General features: G+C 40.0%; 1 protein-coding gene and 3 non-coding genes across 4 annotated transcripts; all 4 read left to right on the plus strand.

The window, feature by feature from the left end:
* Positions 1-33: 33 nt before the first annotated feature.
* On the plus strand, positions 34-14,786 carry LOC121310901 (transportin-2; the record flags this gene model as incomplete). The annotated part of the gene is made up of 12 exons (XM_041243815.1): positions 34-281; positions 3,157-3,328; positions 3,913-3,999; positions 6,926-7,033; positions 7,671-7,829; positions 9,251-9,338; positions 10,964-11,062; positions 11,514-11,609; positions 12,227-12,302; positions 13,513-13,612; positions 13,719-13,793; positions 14,634-14,786. Coding segments are annotated over 12 exons (1,416 nt in total), but the record flags the coding sequence as incomplete, so codon positions are not given.
* Positions 3,769-3,839, plus strand: LOC121310904. The gene has a single exon (XR_005948963.1). It is a non-coding gene; the product is annotated as a small nucleolar RNA SNORD41 (small nucleolar RNA).
* Positions 9,641-9,711, plus strand: LOC121310903. Its single transcript, XR_005948962.1, has one exon. It is a non-coding gene; the product is annotated as a small nucleolar RNA SNORD41 (small nucleolar RNA).
* On the plus strand, positions 12,913-12,983 carry LOC121310902. Its single transcript, XR_005948961.1, has one exon. It is a non-coding gene; the product is annotated as a small nucleolar RNA SNORD41 (small nucleolar RNA).
* Positions 14,787-14,940: the final 154 nt, after the last annotated feature.

Below are 14,940 nucleotides of genomic sequence, written 5' to 3' on the forward strand. Positions count from 1 at the left end.
GATGGCTGGTGGTTAAAGCAGTTGTCTCCTTATATTCTCTTTGCCTGTGTTGCAGGCTGTATGCAGGGCATGGTGCCCTTCCTGCCGGAGCTGATCCCTCACCTGATCCAATGCCTCTCTGATAAGAAGGCCCTGGTGCGCTCCATCGCGTGCTGGACGCTCAGCCGCTACGCACACTGGGTGGTCAGCCAGCCACCGGACGGTTACCTCAAGCCCCTGATGACAGAGCTGCTCAAGAGGATCCTGGATGGCAACAAGAGAGTGCAGGAGGCAGCGTGCAGGTCAGTGCGAAGGGGAACCCTGATAAGGGGGTGAGGTCAAGAAGAGGCAGATTTTTAATGTATTTATTTATACAGAAGATTTACCCATTGAGACTGAGACCGAGGCCTCATTTACAAAGGGGTCCTGTTAGACAGTAAGACAAATACAAGCAACGCAATAAATACATGTGTGCTTCAAACTTGGTCAACACCCTACAAAAGAACAACATAAATACGTGATAAACACGTGATCTCTGCGAAGGTGGACTAAAGCAGGGCTTCTCAAACCCTTGAACTGATAATTTGGTTAATTAGACCTTTTTACTTGTTTCCAGCTCTTAAACAGTTGCAGTTCAAGTTACTTATCAAACGTTATAGCTAACTTGAAATATGCAATTGTTCAAGAGCTGAAAACAAGTAAAAAGGTCTAATTAAGCAAATTAACAGTTCAATTAAGGGTGTAGTTAAGTAATTGAGAGCTCGGTTGGAACGAAAACCAGCAGTCACGGGGTCCCCAGGACCGGGTTTGAGAAGTCCTGGACTAAAGAAAAAACAATGGCAAGAGGCTCTAAGCAATTCCCAAATATGATCTTTATAGCCAGAAAAGGAGATTGTCAAATTCAATCTTCATACTATAAGTGTGATTTTTTTTTTTATTTATTGCATTTATGTAGCACTTTTTATACAAAGGTATTTCAAAGCACCATACAGCACACAGAAGAAAAAGAACAAACCACAATACATTTGTATAGCATGTCACACATACAACTGCCACAACCAGACCATTTAAATAACAGATTTAAATAACAGTATACCCAATACAAAAGCAGCAATTTTAAAGTTACATTAAAACCTGCTAAGATAAAGCCATTTTATAAGTGCGTTTTAGTCTTGACTTGAAAACTGTAATGGCCTCAGCTTCCCTGACAAACGAAGGCAGAGCATTCCATTATTTCGGAAGCTCTACTGCTAAAGTCCTACCTCCCGTGTTGCTTTTGTTGACCCTCGGAATAACCAGCAGCTCTGCATCCTGTGATCTCAAGAGTGTGGTTTGGAAGTTACGGGGTCAGTAACTCCTGCAAATAACTAGGTGCTAATCCATTCAGGGCCTTGTAAGTTAACCGCAAAATCTTAAAATCAATTCTGTACTGCACAGGGAGCCAGTGTAAAGAGGCCAAAACGGGTAATATGTTCACTTGTCCTGGTTTTAGTCAGAATTCTAGCAGCAGTATTCTGAACAAGCTGTAAACTGAGTACCACACTTTATGGGACATCTGACAAAAAGTGCATTGCAATAATCAATTCTACAAGTAAGAGTTCCTTGCTTTTGGGAGCTGATAGGTGAAAGGTAGTTCTCCCAAACATGTGGGAACCCTTGGGACTGCCAAACTAACAATCTTGAGCGCAAAACTATAGCCAGCATTAATCCTGTACACCAGAACATTCAGATAAGGAGGTACCAAACCTCCAAGAACCTTAAACAAAACGGTACCAGTGAAAAAGCCTACAATTTGTTAATGAGAACCAGCCTAGTTTTATATACATGTGACAATGGTGTGTCAGAGGAACAATCTAGAACAAATCTCTAGCATGAATTTTATATATTGCATACAATTTTTCTAAAGACATAATCTAGGATGAGAAGAATAGTAGCAGTCACTAACTTATCAGTCTGCTAGACTGAGGGGGAAAAAAGTTTAGTATGATAGTTAAACGTAAGCAATCTGTATTCCGAAGTATTTATAGAAGAAACTCTTAATCTCTCCATGCAATGTAACAATAATCCAGGACAGATTTCTAATCCTATTAGAACAGAAAAGCATTGTTTTGTTTTAGATACATTCAGTAATCTTAATTGTTTTTGCTGTATATCAAATACAGTCTGCAGATTCATCTGTACTGCCTGTATAGACTGTTCTACCGTGTAGAAAATAGTGTAATCAATATATACATGTATATTTGTGTTGGTGTTACCCAAATCTATCTAGGAGTGTGCTTAGACTCGAGTGCAGAGAATAGCTGCCAGTTTAGAGCTATTTCAGCTCAACAGAGCACTCAGGCAGTGACGTTCCAGAAACTTCTGGGCTTGATGGCAGCAGCTTCACAGACCCTACCTTTTGGGTCTCCTGCTCATATGCCCTCTGCAGGCCTGGTTCAACAGGTTTTTCAGCCTGTATTGTCTCATCACTGTTTAAAGGCGCTTTCTTAGTGGAAACAGCCTGCCCATCTGCGCCTCGGTGTAGCGCTGGGCAGTGTCACCAGAAGGGAGGTCGTCACAGACCAAACAACACCAACGTAAACCACCAGCTTACATAAACCACCAGTGTGGCCTCAGGTCTCTATCTCCATTGTGTGGCCCACAAGCTTTTGCTGTGGAGAGAACCTGCTCTCACTGCTGGTGACAAACTGGGTAGCAGACCTTCTCTCAAGGAGAGCTCCCATGGTGAGCCTGTTTTGGGAGAGATTTGGAAGAGCAGAGAGAGATCTTTGCCTCCCAAGAATCGACCCACTGTCGATTAGAGGCAACTGTTGTATACCTTCCCACCACTTGCCATGCTCCTGGTGTGTCTGGAGAAAACCAGGCAGGACCGGGCCAAGGTGCTCTTAGTAGCCCCCTTCTGGTTTTCAGCCCTCATGCAGGTCCCGAGCGGCTGTGACCTGTTCAGTCAGGTGTGGGGGACCTTATGGAATCCCAACCCATTGAGCCTGTGGCTATTGACCCTGCAAATTGCCAGAGCAGCGTCCACATTATTGGCAAATGGATTGTCAGTTATCTTGTCAGTAAACTTCTGATTCACTGCAACATTGAGGCTACGAAACTACATTTGTGCAATGTTAAGTGTGCATGGAAAAGGCAAAATTAAACCTGCCTCTCTCTCTCTCTCTGTGTGCACAGTGCCTTTGCAACACTGGAAGAGGAGGCCTGCACAGAGCTGGTTCCCTACCTGAGCTATATCCTGGACACGCTGGTGTTTGCCTTTGGAAAGTACCAGCACAAGAACCTGCTCATCCTGTATGACGCTATTGGCACACTGGCAGACTCTGTTGGGCACCACCTGAACCAGCCGGTGAGTCCGCACACACCAGGCAGTTAGATTGTTAATTCACTCTTGGGCAAGCACGTTGTACCTGTATAAGGGCCTTTCACGAATTCACTATTTTTAATATTGAATTTTGATGAGAGTCAGATAATTAAACAAACAGTGAGCACTGCATCCATTATAAGGCTTTAAAGGGTTAAATGTTTAAAAGTAAATGCATTTTGTAAATGTCTGTAGCACTGTAACTGCTTCAATTGAATGGTTTGCGAGGAAATTAGTGTAAAATTTGAAATAAATACTGCGGCAAAGTAATGATTATATGAATTCTAAATCCATTTGCTTTACATCCTTCATCCAAAAATACTCTTATATTAGTTTTACCTTGCATGCTGGATTTATCGTGCTAGTTTTAAAAAAATAGTTAAAGAAATTGGCCTCCTGTTAGATTCCTGGTGCATTTACAAACTCTGGAAATGATGCACACCATGAAAACATGATTGTATTGTGATGCTGTTTGTATTCATACTGTCTGATCCAGAGACTGTAAGAGTTATTTTCATTAATCCTCCCGTGTAGCTATTCTGATAGGTCCCTTTAACCCCCCTTTACAGGAATACATACAGAAGCTGATGCCCCCTCTGATTCAGAAATGGAACGAGCTGAAGGATGAGGATAAAGATCTTTTCCCTCTGTTAGAGGTGAGCCTACATTTGTGTAAAAGGAGGAAGTTTATTACTATACATTTGGCCATGTCCCCTGATAGTTAATATTAAAATACATTATCAGTCTACAAAGTTTATATGAAAGGTGTTTGAGTGCTAGAATTGACCAAGTCTATCTCCTCACGATCAGAACAATACATATATATTTTTTGTTTCTTAGCAGATTCTTAAATGCTGTATTTACTCAAGTTTGTAGCCCCTGAGTTCAAGTCGCATTCCCAAATTCCGAGACCAAAAAGACCCAGAATGCAATGGCCGTTTAACTTAGTGGGGTGGGTGGGGGCAATAAAGGGTCAAATTAACTTTTCATTTCTAGTAAGTAGCTATATTACAAGTGGGAAAATAATATGCACAGTGCGGTAATTAAAGTATTGAACATCAGTCCTTGCGGTTTATGGTAGTGGGAAAAGGGTCAATTACCTTTTAACTTTTTGTTTGTTTTGCTTTTCTTTTCATATTTAATTTGGCCAATGTGACTTTCTCTGTCAAGTTCACAAGCAAAAATCTCAGATGCCCCAAATGTACGTTCTGCTGCACGACTTCCCTCCAGCAAACAAGATTACTTTTCTTTTAAAAGCTGCATCATAAAATTAGTATGAAGTTCTCTGTGTAGCCATTTTAATATACTGGTGCTGTAATTAATGTAGTGGTCGAGCATTACTGTGTACAGTAGCTCTTGTTTCAGTACGCTAGAATAATTAAGATGCACAAATGTAAATTGGGCTCCTACCGTACTCAATCCAAGTTGCTCCCCCCAAATTTGAACTTTATTTCGGTCAAAGTTCAACTTAAATTTGAGTAAATTGGCATTTGTCTGTATAGTACAGGGATGGAAATAAGACCCCCATTGAATAGCAGCTTGATCCATTCCTAGGGTGCGTTCAATAGGCAGAGCGCTCCACAGTGTTGTGGGACTTTCTATTGAATAAATATATATATATATATATATATATTTATTTATTACCAGTCAAAAGTTTGAGTATACTTTCTGGAATCTAGGTTTTTTTTCATAGTTGACAATGTTTTACGTCATATAAGTTTCTGTAAATACTTGAAAATGAAAACACGTGTTACCATATACAAAACATAAGGAGTATCAAAGCAATGTTCAAAAAAATTGTCTAAATCTTGGATTCCTCAAAATAACCACCCTTTGCCTTAACAGCTTCATAAACACGAGGCGTTCGGTTAACAAGTTTAAACAGGAAATCACCCGACATGTCTTCCCAGCTCTTCTGCAGCAGTTCCCAGAGATGTAGGGCACTTGTGGGTAGCTTTGCTTTGACTCTTCTGTCCAGTTTGTCCCTTACAAGTTCTATGGGATTGAGGTCTAGAGACTGGGCAGGCCAGGTCATTAGATTGAGTTGTCCTTCACTTTCCTTCTTCGCCAGATAGTTCTTGCACAACTTTGAGGTGTGGTGGGTTGTTATCTTGCTGAAAAATGAAGGACTGCCCAACTAGCCATAATCCTGATGGAATGGCATGCCTCTGAAGTATGCTATGATAGCCATGCTGGTTGAGCTTGCCATGGACTTGATAAAGATCAACAACTCTGTCACCAGCAAAGCAACCCCAAACCATGACACTGCCTCCTCCATGCTTGACAGTGGGAACCACACATGCAGAACTCATGTGCTCACCCTCTCTGCGTCCTACAAGTACTCTGCGGTTGGACCCAGATATTTCAAATTTTGACTCGTCGGTCCATAAGACCGACTTCCACTCCTCAAACATCCAGTTTCTGTGTTTTTTGGCCCAGGCAAGTCTCTTCCTCTTATTCTGCACTCTTTACAATGGTTTCTTTGCAGCAATTCTTCCGGTTAGGCCAGCTTCACGCAATCTCCTCTGAACAGTTGATGTTGAAATATCTACTTCTAGTAGCATTTAGCTGAGCTTGTATTTCGGGGGGAGTTAATCGCCGGTTTCGCAGACTTGTGACTCGAATGAACTTGTTCTCCGATTCTGAGGTCACCCTTGGCATGCCTGGCCTTGTTCGGTCCTCATGAGTGCCAGTTTTTTCAAATCGTTTGGTCTTGGCCACAGCAGTTAGACACTTGCAAAGCTCTTGCGATTTGTCTTAGATTGACCTTAATTTCTTAAAGCAGTTACAGACTTTCTTTTTTCTTTGCTTAACTGAGCGTATTTTGCCATTTTCTGCTCCCTTACATTCAGGAATGACAAACTTGTGCCTGTGCTACCTATATTTATAATAATAATGGACCCCTCACCTGTTAACTAATTGGTGAAAAAAGGTTAATTAGGTAACATGCTAGTTAACTCAGAACATCTAACAGACACTTTTATAGTTAGGCCGTGTTCTAACACCATGTTATACACATTTCAGACTTAACTGACTTGGGCTTCAGACTGAAATCTCCTTGCTTTGGGTGACCATTTCATTGAAATGCAATTCACTTATGATTGTCAGCTTATATAAGTACACTTATCACAATTAAATATTAAGTGTTTATAGACAAGTTTATACAGTTAAAAGCATAGATAATCATGAAATACCTGGTTTCAAGCAGGCGTACTCGAACCTTTAAGCGAAGTGAATCTGCAGCATCACATGCAACACTCAAAATATGCTGAGCTGGTGCTTGTTTGTTTGGTCTGCCTTACATTAAGGAATACTTTCTTAACTGCATTTAAAAAGAAATTAATGGACGAATAGCGTGATGTTGAAGATGAATTATATGTAGTGCTGCTTTTTTTTTATAGTTTTGATTTCTTTTATTATTAGGCGTCAGTGTATCGGCTGAAAAAGCACAGCAGGCTACACCGAAAACTTAAACCGTTTTTATTTGTGGCAGAAAGGAGGCATTAGAATAAGAGAACTTTACTAATGTTCTTGCTGAATAATAACCATGTGTGTTTGTGCGTGTCTCAATCTGTTTTGCAGTGTCTATCTTCAGTTGCCACTGCCTTGCAGAGTGGGTTCCTGCCCTACTGTGAGCCTGTGTATCAGCGCTGTGTCACCCTGGTGCAGAAGACCCTGGCTCAGGCCATGGTGAGTGACTTTAATTTAGTCATTATTAATTGGAAAAGGGTGTTTATAGTTTTGGTGTTTTTAATGTTTTCCAAGAGGTTATTTATTCAATATTTATTCAGTTTTTAACACAAACGTACTGCATGCTGTCTCATCCACAGTGTTGTAGTGCATCAAACCGTGATATAAGGGAGCCATTTTTGTGTTTTTTGTTTGTTTTTTTGGAGTTACAGAATTTTCCAGTATGTAAATTAAATGTGTTAACGTGATTTTGTATCCTACAGTTGAATCTTTTTTTTTTTTAGGAAAATAATCTAGCATAGTGCTTCAGTGCATAAAATCCACTAAGTCTGTTTTTGACCAAGTCTTTCTTCACTCTGTAGAAGTTATACTTCCTTACATTCAATACATTGTGGAACTAAGGTTATGTTCCCTGGTGATACGGGACCGAAAGCACTGCACAGCTGCTCTCTAATTCTGCACAAATGGTACTTGAAATGATGTAACTTAATAAATTCAATGACAATCATTTCAACTGTTCAAGACTGAGAGACTTCAGTTTATTTTAGTATTTCTGTGTTGTGTTAATAGCAATGGATGATAGTTAATCTTCATAGCCTCCTCTTTCTCTCTCCTCTTTCCCCCACTGTGTGTTCAGATGTATAACCAGCACCCTGACCAGTATGAGGCCCCTGACAAGGATTTCATGATTGTGGCCCTTGACCTGCTGAGTGGGCTGGCGGAAGGCTTGGGGAGCCATGTGGAGCAGCTGGTGGCTCGCAGCAACATCATGACCCTGCTCTTCCAGTGCATGCAGGTACAGGTGATGTCTGACCTCTTTCTATGTTCCCATCAGAGTGGTGAGGGCGTGCTGTTTTGATTAGAGTGACTGCATTTTATATACATGCCTAGAACAACCATAACCAGTCAATTTGACCGGCGTGTTAAAAACAACATAAATATTATAATGAAAGGACAAACAATTGAATGTCTTCGTTTTATTCAGGAACGTTGTATAAATCATCTACACAACTGAAACACTGTAAACAGACATTTGAACAGAATACTGTGTTTATATACAGACATATCAAATAATACGCAACCTCAAATGTTTGAAAATAAATTGTGTATATACAGGTATATCATACATACAAAACTGTACAACTGAAACTATTTAAATAAGTATCAAAAATAAACAGGTTTTAGATTGCCTGTATAACAAAGCGCATATACGCAACTGAAGCTATGCATTTATATACATACTATCATCTAAATGACATGAATAAATAAACATTTGAACAGATTGGGCTTCATTTACAATCGTTTAGTCGAAGTGCTGACACCAATTACACAGGTCCTGTGCTTTTGAAAATGTGTAGTACACTTCCCACAGACTGTTTTTGCATTTGGCACTGCTATCAGCAGTAACCCAGGCTTCTGCACCAAATACTCCACAGGCATATACTAGTGCAATGAAAGCTTCTAATTCCTCCAAGGGCATTGACCAGGGATCATCCTGCGGTCACTGCGGCTGGAAGATTCAGAGCCAGATTCGTCATTGTCTGTCTTTGATGCATCAGAATCTTGTTGGGTAAAATTGGACTAATTCCAAACACCTTTGCTGTCCTGCGTCCTCAGCGATCCATTTGCAATGTGTATTGGGGAAATAATGTTTTTCTTAGAAAAACGAGTGACTTAGTAACCGATGCAGGCAAACAGCCTGGCGCCGTGATGGGCGATCAGGAGGCTCATTGAAACAAAGTCGACAGACCCCTCCCTTGAGCAATGCTGACTGATCTAATCAAACTTCAGTACATGGCTGCAAGTCCTGACTGATCCATATAAAACATTTGTATTAATCAGTCAATTTGACCGCTCCTGGTCGGAATAGGTCTGACAGTATTTTATCTTTGTCAGGGTAATTGTTCCATATTTAGGAAAGCACAACTCCGTATCTTAAATACAAGCACCGCAATTAAAATTTAAATCCCAATAGCTGTCAATGACTGCCTTGATTGTTCTAGTGTTAAGCAAGCTTGTATGGGTCTGTAAGTCAAGGTTTATAGTGTGTGTAATATGTGTATATTGTGCCAGTTTGTGTTTCATTGCCTGTTGTGATCTGTATCAGTAAAGTCTACTTTTGTAACCCAGACTCATGGCTTGTATAGTGATACAAGGCAGGACACATGACCTCCCAGACTGTCAGTTCAGTGTATGTGTTTAATTCCAATCTCTCAGGACACAATGCCGGAGGTCCGTCAGAGTTCGTTTGCACTGCTGGGCGATCTTACCAAGGCCTGCTTCCCCCATGTGAAACCCTGCATAGGTGAGTGGCCAGGCCAAGTGTAAGGAGTGGGTTGCAGGTGTTAGGGAGGGACAAGGAGGGGTTTCTCAAGAAGTGAATTAATTTGATCAGTGACAAGTTGCTTAGTAAATCACCTTCATTTTTTTATCACAAATAACTTCCAGATGAAAATCGGATTGGAATGTTTCTCACATGGCATTCGTATCTTACAATTTTTTTTGGGGGAGGCTATGATACTGTAAATAATAAATAAGTTATTTGAAATGACTGGAACACGACTGTGCAGAATACTATTCCAATTTAGGTTGAATGAGAGAGGCACTCTGGAAGTGATGGACACCATGAAAACATGACTGTACTGTGATGCTGTTTGTATTCATACTGTCTGATCCTTAGGGCGCTAAATAAACAACTCAAACTTACCAAGCGGGTAGAGGCTGTTTAACTTGTGTATAGAGAGGTTTATTTACATTTTTTTTACTTATTTAGTTATGCAATTTGTTTACTTATTCAATTTATATAGCGCTATTTATACAGGAGTATCGCAAATCACTGTACATAGCAGAAAAAAAGAACAAATCACAATACTTTTGTATAGCAAGCCACTCATACAGCTGCCACAGACCATTTAAATAACAAATTTAAGTAACAGTATACACAATACAAAATCAACAATTTTAAAGTTATATTAAAACCCACAATGAATTTAAGTAACAGTATATGCAATGCAAAATCAACAATTTTAAAGTTATATTAAAACCCACAATGAGCCATTTTTATAAAAGTGCATTTTTAGTCTTGACTTAATCTGTAACGGTCCCAGCTTCCCTGACAAATGAAGGCATTGCATTCCATATTTTTGGAGCTCTACAGGAAAAAGCCCTACTCCCCATGTTGCTTTTGTTGACCCTAGGAATAACCAGCAGCCCCTCGTCCTGTGATCTCAGAGTGTGGTTTGGAAAATACAGGGTCAGTAACTCCTGCAAATAACTAGGTGCAAATCCATTAAGGGCTTTGTAAGTTAACAACAAAATCTTAAAATCAATTCTATGCTGCACAGGAAGCCAGTGTAAAGAGGCCAAAACATGGGTGATATGTTAACTTTTCCTAATTTGGTCAGAATTGTAGCGGCGGTATTCTGAACAAGCTGCAAGCGGGGTACCACACGTTTTGGGACACTAGAAAACAGTGCATTACAATAATCAATTCTAGATGAAAAATAGGCATGCATTTGTCTCTTGGCATCAGATATGTAAATAATTGGTCCAAGTTTGGCTATATTTCTGAAATGGTAAAAATATACTTTAACTTCCCTAATATGAGTCTCAATGATAAATCAGGATCAAAGATGACAAACTCTTAATTTCTAGTTTGTTTTGATGAGAGACTGCAAGGGTCAAGCTCATGTAGTCCTGGTTCTGTGAGCCCACTAGCGTAACCTCTTGTTTTATTTGAATTCAACATTAAAAAAATACTGTAAGGCAAGTACCTAATAACACCCAGATAGAAGAAATTCCTGGTACTTTAGGGACAAATATAGCTCGGTATCGTCAGCATAGCAATGGAAGTTCACTCCTCCATGTCTGCGGATAATGTTTTAAGATGTGTGTCCTAACTGTCCTGTGATCCCTGTATCTTTTTACTAGCGGAGTTCATGCCCATCCTCGGCACCAACCTGAACCCAGAGTTTATCTCCGTGTGCAACAATGCCACCTGGGCCATCGGAGAGATCTGCATGCAGATGGGTGGGTGCTGCTGCTTTGATTTTTTTGGTTCCCCTGCAACTTAAATCTCTGGCAAAAGGAAAATGGTCGATGTGGTCACGTTTACTGGTGTGTGTGTCGCAATTTAAAAGAGAACTCTTTGGGAACACCTTTTATTTAGTCGTGGTGAAACTTGGTATTGACATTTATTAAGCATAAGTGAATGACAATAAATACAACAGCAGTTAGTGATGTAAAGGTCTAATGTACATGAGAATCAATTTAAAATGAGAATAAAAAAGCTAAATAATGTAAATATAGCAAAGTCTGCTTTTGTTTATTCAGTTTTTTTGAAAACTTTGATAGACAACTTTGTACACAGGCTTGTTTTATTAAACGCAGATTTACAGCCTTCAAATTGGACACTGATTCAGCTTCCGAATTAGAGATGGCAACCCAAATATCCAACTTCTGTATTTATCTTCCCTTACAGGAGCAGAAATGCAGCCATATGTTCAGCTTGTGTTGAATAATCTGGTAGAGATAATCAACAGACCAAACACACCCAAAACATTACTTGAAAACACAGGTGAGGACTTTGCTTTTTAAGTGTACTTTCTCAGTACACCAAAGTGATCACTTGGCTGTGCAAAATTAGCCATGTAGTTTTGTTCTGTGTCACCATCAGACTGGTTACACACATCACAACGCTCTACACATCATGCAGCATGAGTAAGCTCTGTGCCTTTTAAGATTTTTACACTGAATGCTCAAAATATAATATGTAATATGATTGTTTGGCAGTATAGCCCATGGAACACTTTCAGTCTTTTTTTTTTTCCTGACAACTTTTCAACCAACTTGTAAGGGTGATGTTTACAAGCAGTTTTCAGTAAGTAGTTCAAATCAAGATTGGCAACTGGGCTGAAAATACCTCCCATTGCATAGCAGTTTGACCCAGTCATGGTTTTATTATGAATTTACTAAGATACACCTAAGCTTTTTACCTATACACTGGCTAATCAAGCTGGGATCTGTGAAACTGCTATGCAATGGGTGTCTTATTTTTACCCGTTTTAGATATGGTTTTAACCAATTCACATTGTGAAATTTAATTTAGAAATTGCCCCCCTACAACAGCAAGTTGTATGTGAAGGCTTTTAAGCACAGTTCACTTTGTGGTTGCTGACCTCTGTCTGTCTGTAGCGATTACTATCGGCCGGCTGGGGTACGTTTGTCCGCAGGAGGTGGCACCAATGCTGCAGCAGTTCATCAGGCCTTGGTAAGTATCTCAGAAATTGCCTTGCTTGTTCAGTTCTTGAAGGACATTTAACCCTTTGAGTAGTGAGTTCTAAAATGCACTGGGATAATTACATGTAATTCAGTCAATATCTGGCAGAGGGCGCAAGGGACCAATAAAAGGTGTTACAGAAACCTAGTGTTAATGTCATGTGATCAGGGGTTTTGTAGGCTTCAAGTTGCAGAACGTACCGGTATGTTTGTACTACTCAAACGGTTAAAATAGACTGGTAGTGCAGTGACCAACATAGGTTTAACCAGTGATAGAAGCAAGGCTCCCATTGCATAGCAGTTTAATCCATTCCTGGTTTTACTATGAGTTTAGTAAGACACACCTGACCTTGTTACCTATACATTGGGGCGATCAAACGCCTACTAAAACCTGGAATGGTAAAACTGCTATGCATTTGGGGTCTTATTTCCATGCCTGGGTTTTCAGTGTTTTAAAATATACTTTCAGAATTGAAATGAATTCTTGGAATGTTTATTTTAAGTGAACTGGAAAAAGTGTAATTTGTATCGTACTGTATTAAAACAAAAGCAAAAAAAAATTCTGCAATAAAATGAATGTGGTACCCTATTGGTTTAAATGTCTGGAAGTGATGGACACCATGAAAACTTGACTGTACTGTGATGCTGTTTGTATTCATACTGTCTGATCCAGATAGCATTCTTTGCTTTCTTTCTAGAGCAGCAATGTCCTTTTTGTAGCGAGGTGACCAGAACTGAACACAATAATCTAGATGAGGTCTTAATAATGCATTGTACAGTTTTTAACATTACTTCCCTTGATTTAAATTCAACACTTTTCACAATATATCCGAGCATTTTGTTGGCCTTTTTATAGCTTCCCCACATTGTCAAGATGAAGACATTCTGGTTCAACAAACTCAGTACTGAATACTGTCATTTTCGATGTAAATTTAAATTATTTGTTCAGTAGTGTGTAAAATCAGCAGCATAACTGTTACTGTTAGGCTAAAGTGAAAAAAGTGCACTGCAGGTTTTCATTGGATTTTTGCATAGGCGTACTGTACAGATGTATTAGGGTTTTATTTTTTTAAATCGGACAACTCATGTATCCAAGCATGTCCAGTTTAGCGAGAGAGCCTTGGTAATGGTTACATTTCTATTCCAGGGAACCAGGGTTATGATAACCTGATGTTCTTATTAATTTCCTCCTCTCTCCCCAGGTGCACGTCCTTAAGGAATATCCGTGACAATGAAGAAAAGGATTCAGCGTTCCGAGGAATCTGTATGATGATTGGAGTGAATCCTGGAGGTGTGGTGCAGGTTAGTAAGATCCTCGGGATTCCTGGATTAGGGATGTCACTAGCTGGCTTCACAGGCGTAAATGTTATGGAGCCAGGCTCTTAATTTTTATCGCTTTGGTTTCCAGGACTTCATTTTCTTCTGCGATGCTGTAGCTTCCTGGGTGACTCCAAAGGATGACTTGAGGGACATGTTCTGCAAGGTGAGACAGCTGGTAGATTCTATTAAGACCCCATATCCTGACACCCCCACACTGTAGAATCACACTAATATACATTTATTTTTTTGTTAAATTTATTTGATCAGGCTGCATATTTTTTGTAAAGTATTAACTCCATGCAATATTGCCGCATGGCAATAAATTACATTTTGTAGGTGTTTCTTCTCAGTCACCACACACACAATATGATGAACGACAGCATAGACATTCGAATTCTGAACAGCAAGTTGTGGATTTGTATTCTCGTCTGATTTTGTGTGGAGGTGCGAGAAGGCACTTATATATACACAGATTTTTTTCTATATATAAAAATTAGAAGCAGACCTGGTAGACCAGGTTTTGTGTTTATTTAGTCAAACAGATTTTTAGGACCCCTCATCCTGACACCACCACACTGTAGAGTGGTTTGATTGAAGAATTAGTGTGTGTTGTATTTGGTATGAATAACACTGCCCATTTTTAACTTGTTTCTTTTAACAAAATGGTGCATCATAAATGACCATTCAATCTTAACATGCATCACACAAGCAGCACATCAGGACCAGCATGTGTATCGCGATCCCTGCCGTACTGGGACATTGGTGCATTGCAAGGGTGAATACAAGACTCCCATTGCATTGCAGTTTGATCCATTTGTAGTTCTACTATGAGTTCAATAAGGCACACCTGGGCCTGTTGACACTGTGGCTAATTGAGCTCAAAGCCTGGAATAGGTGAAACTACAATGCAATAGGAGTCTTCCACTCCAAGCCCATCTAAAATGGACGCGCTTCACCAGTACCAGCCCTTTAACCGAGCTGTCCCTCCTGCTTCCCTCCTCAGATCCTCCACGGGTTCAAAGACCAGGTGGGCGAGGAGAACTGGCAGCAGTTCTCGGAGCAGTTCCCTCCCCTGCTCAAAGAGAGGCTGTCCGCATGCTACGGGGTGTAGCCATGGCAACAGGGGGCACGCGTCAGGCAAGTCACCTCATTGTGTTCAAAAGCAGTTTTTTAAATTTGTTTATTTAGCCTATATATTTAATTGTTAATTTTGGGACATGCAAATGATGCACACTATTTTCAGAATTTTGTATACATGTTTTTAATTTCCAGATTTATCTTCGAATAGACTGCAGGTGTTTAAATGTATT

Source organism: Polyodon spathula, unplaced genomic scaffold (assembly GCF_017654505.1).
Source record: "Polyodon spathula isolate WHYD16114869_AA unplaced genomic scaffold, ASM1765450v1 scaffolds_2803, whole genome shotgun sequence".
Lineage (NCBI taxonomy): Eukaryota > Metazoa > Chordata > Actinopteri > Acipenseriformes > Polyodontidae > Polyodon > Polyodon spathula.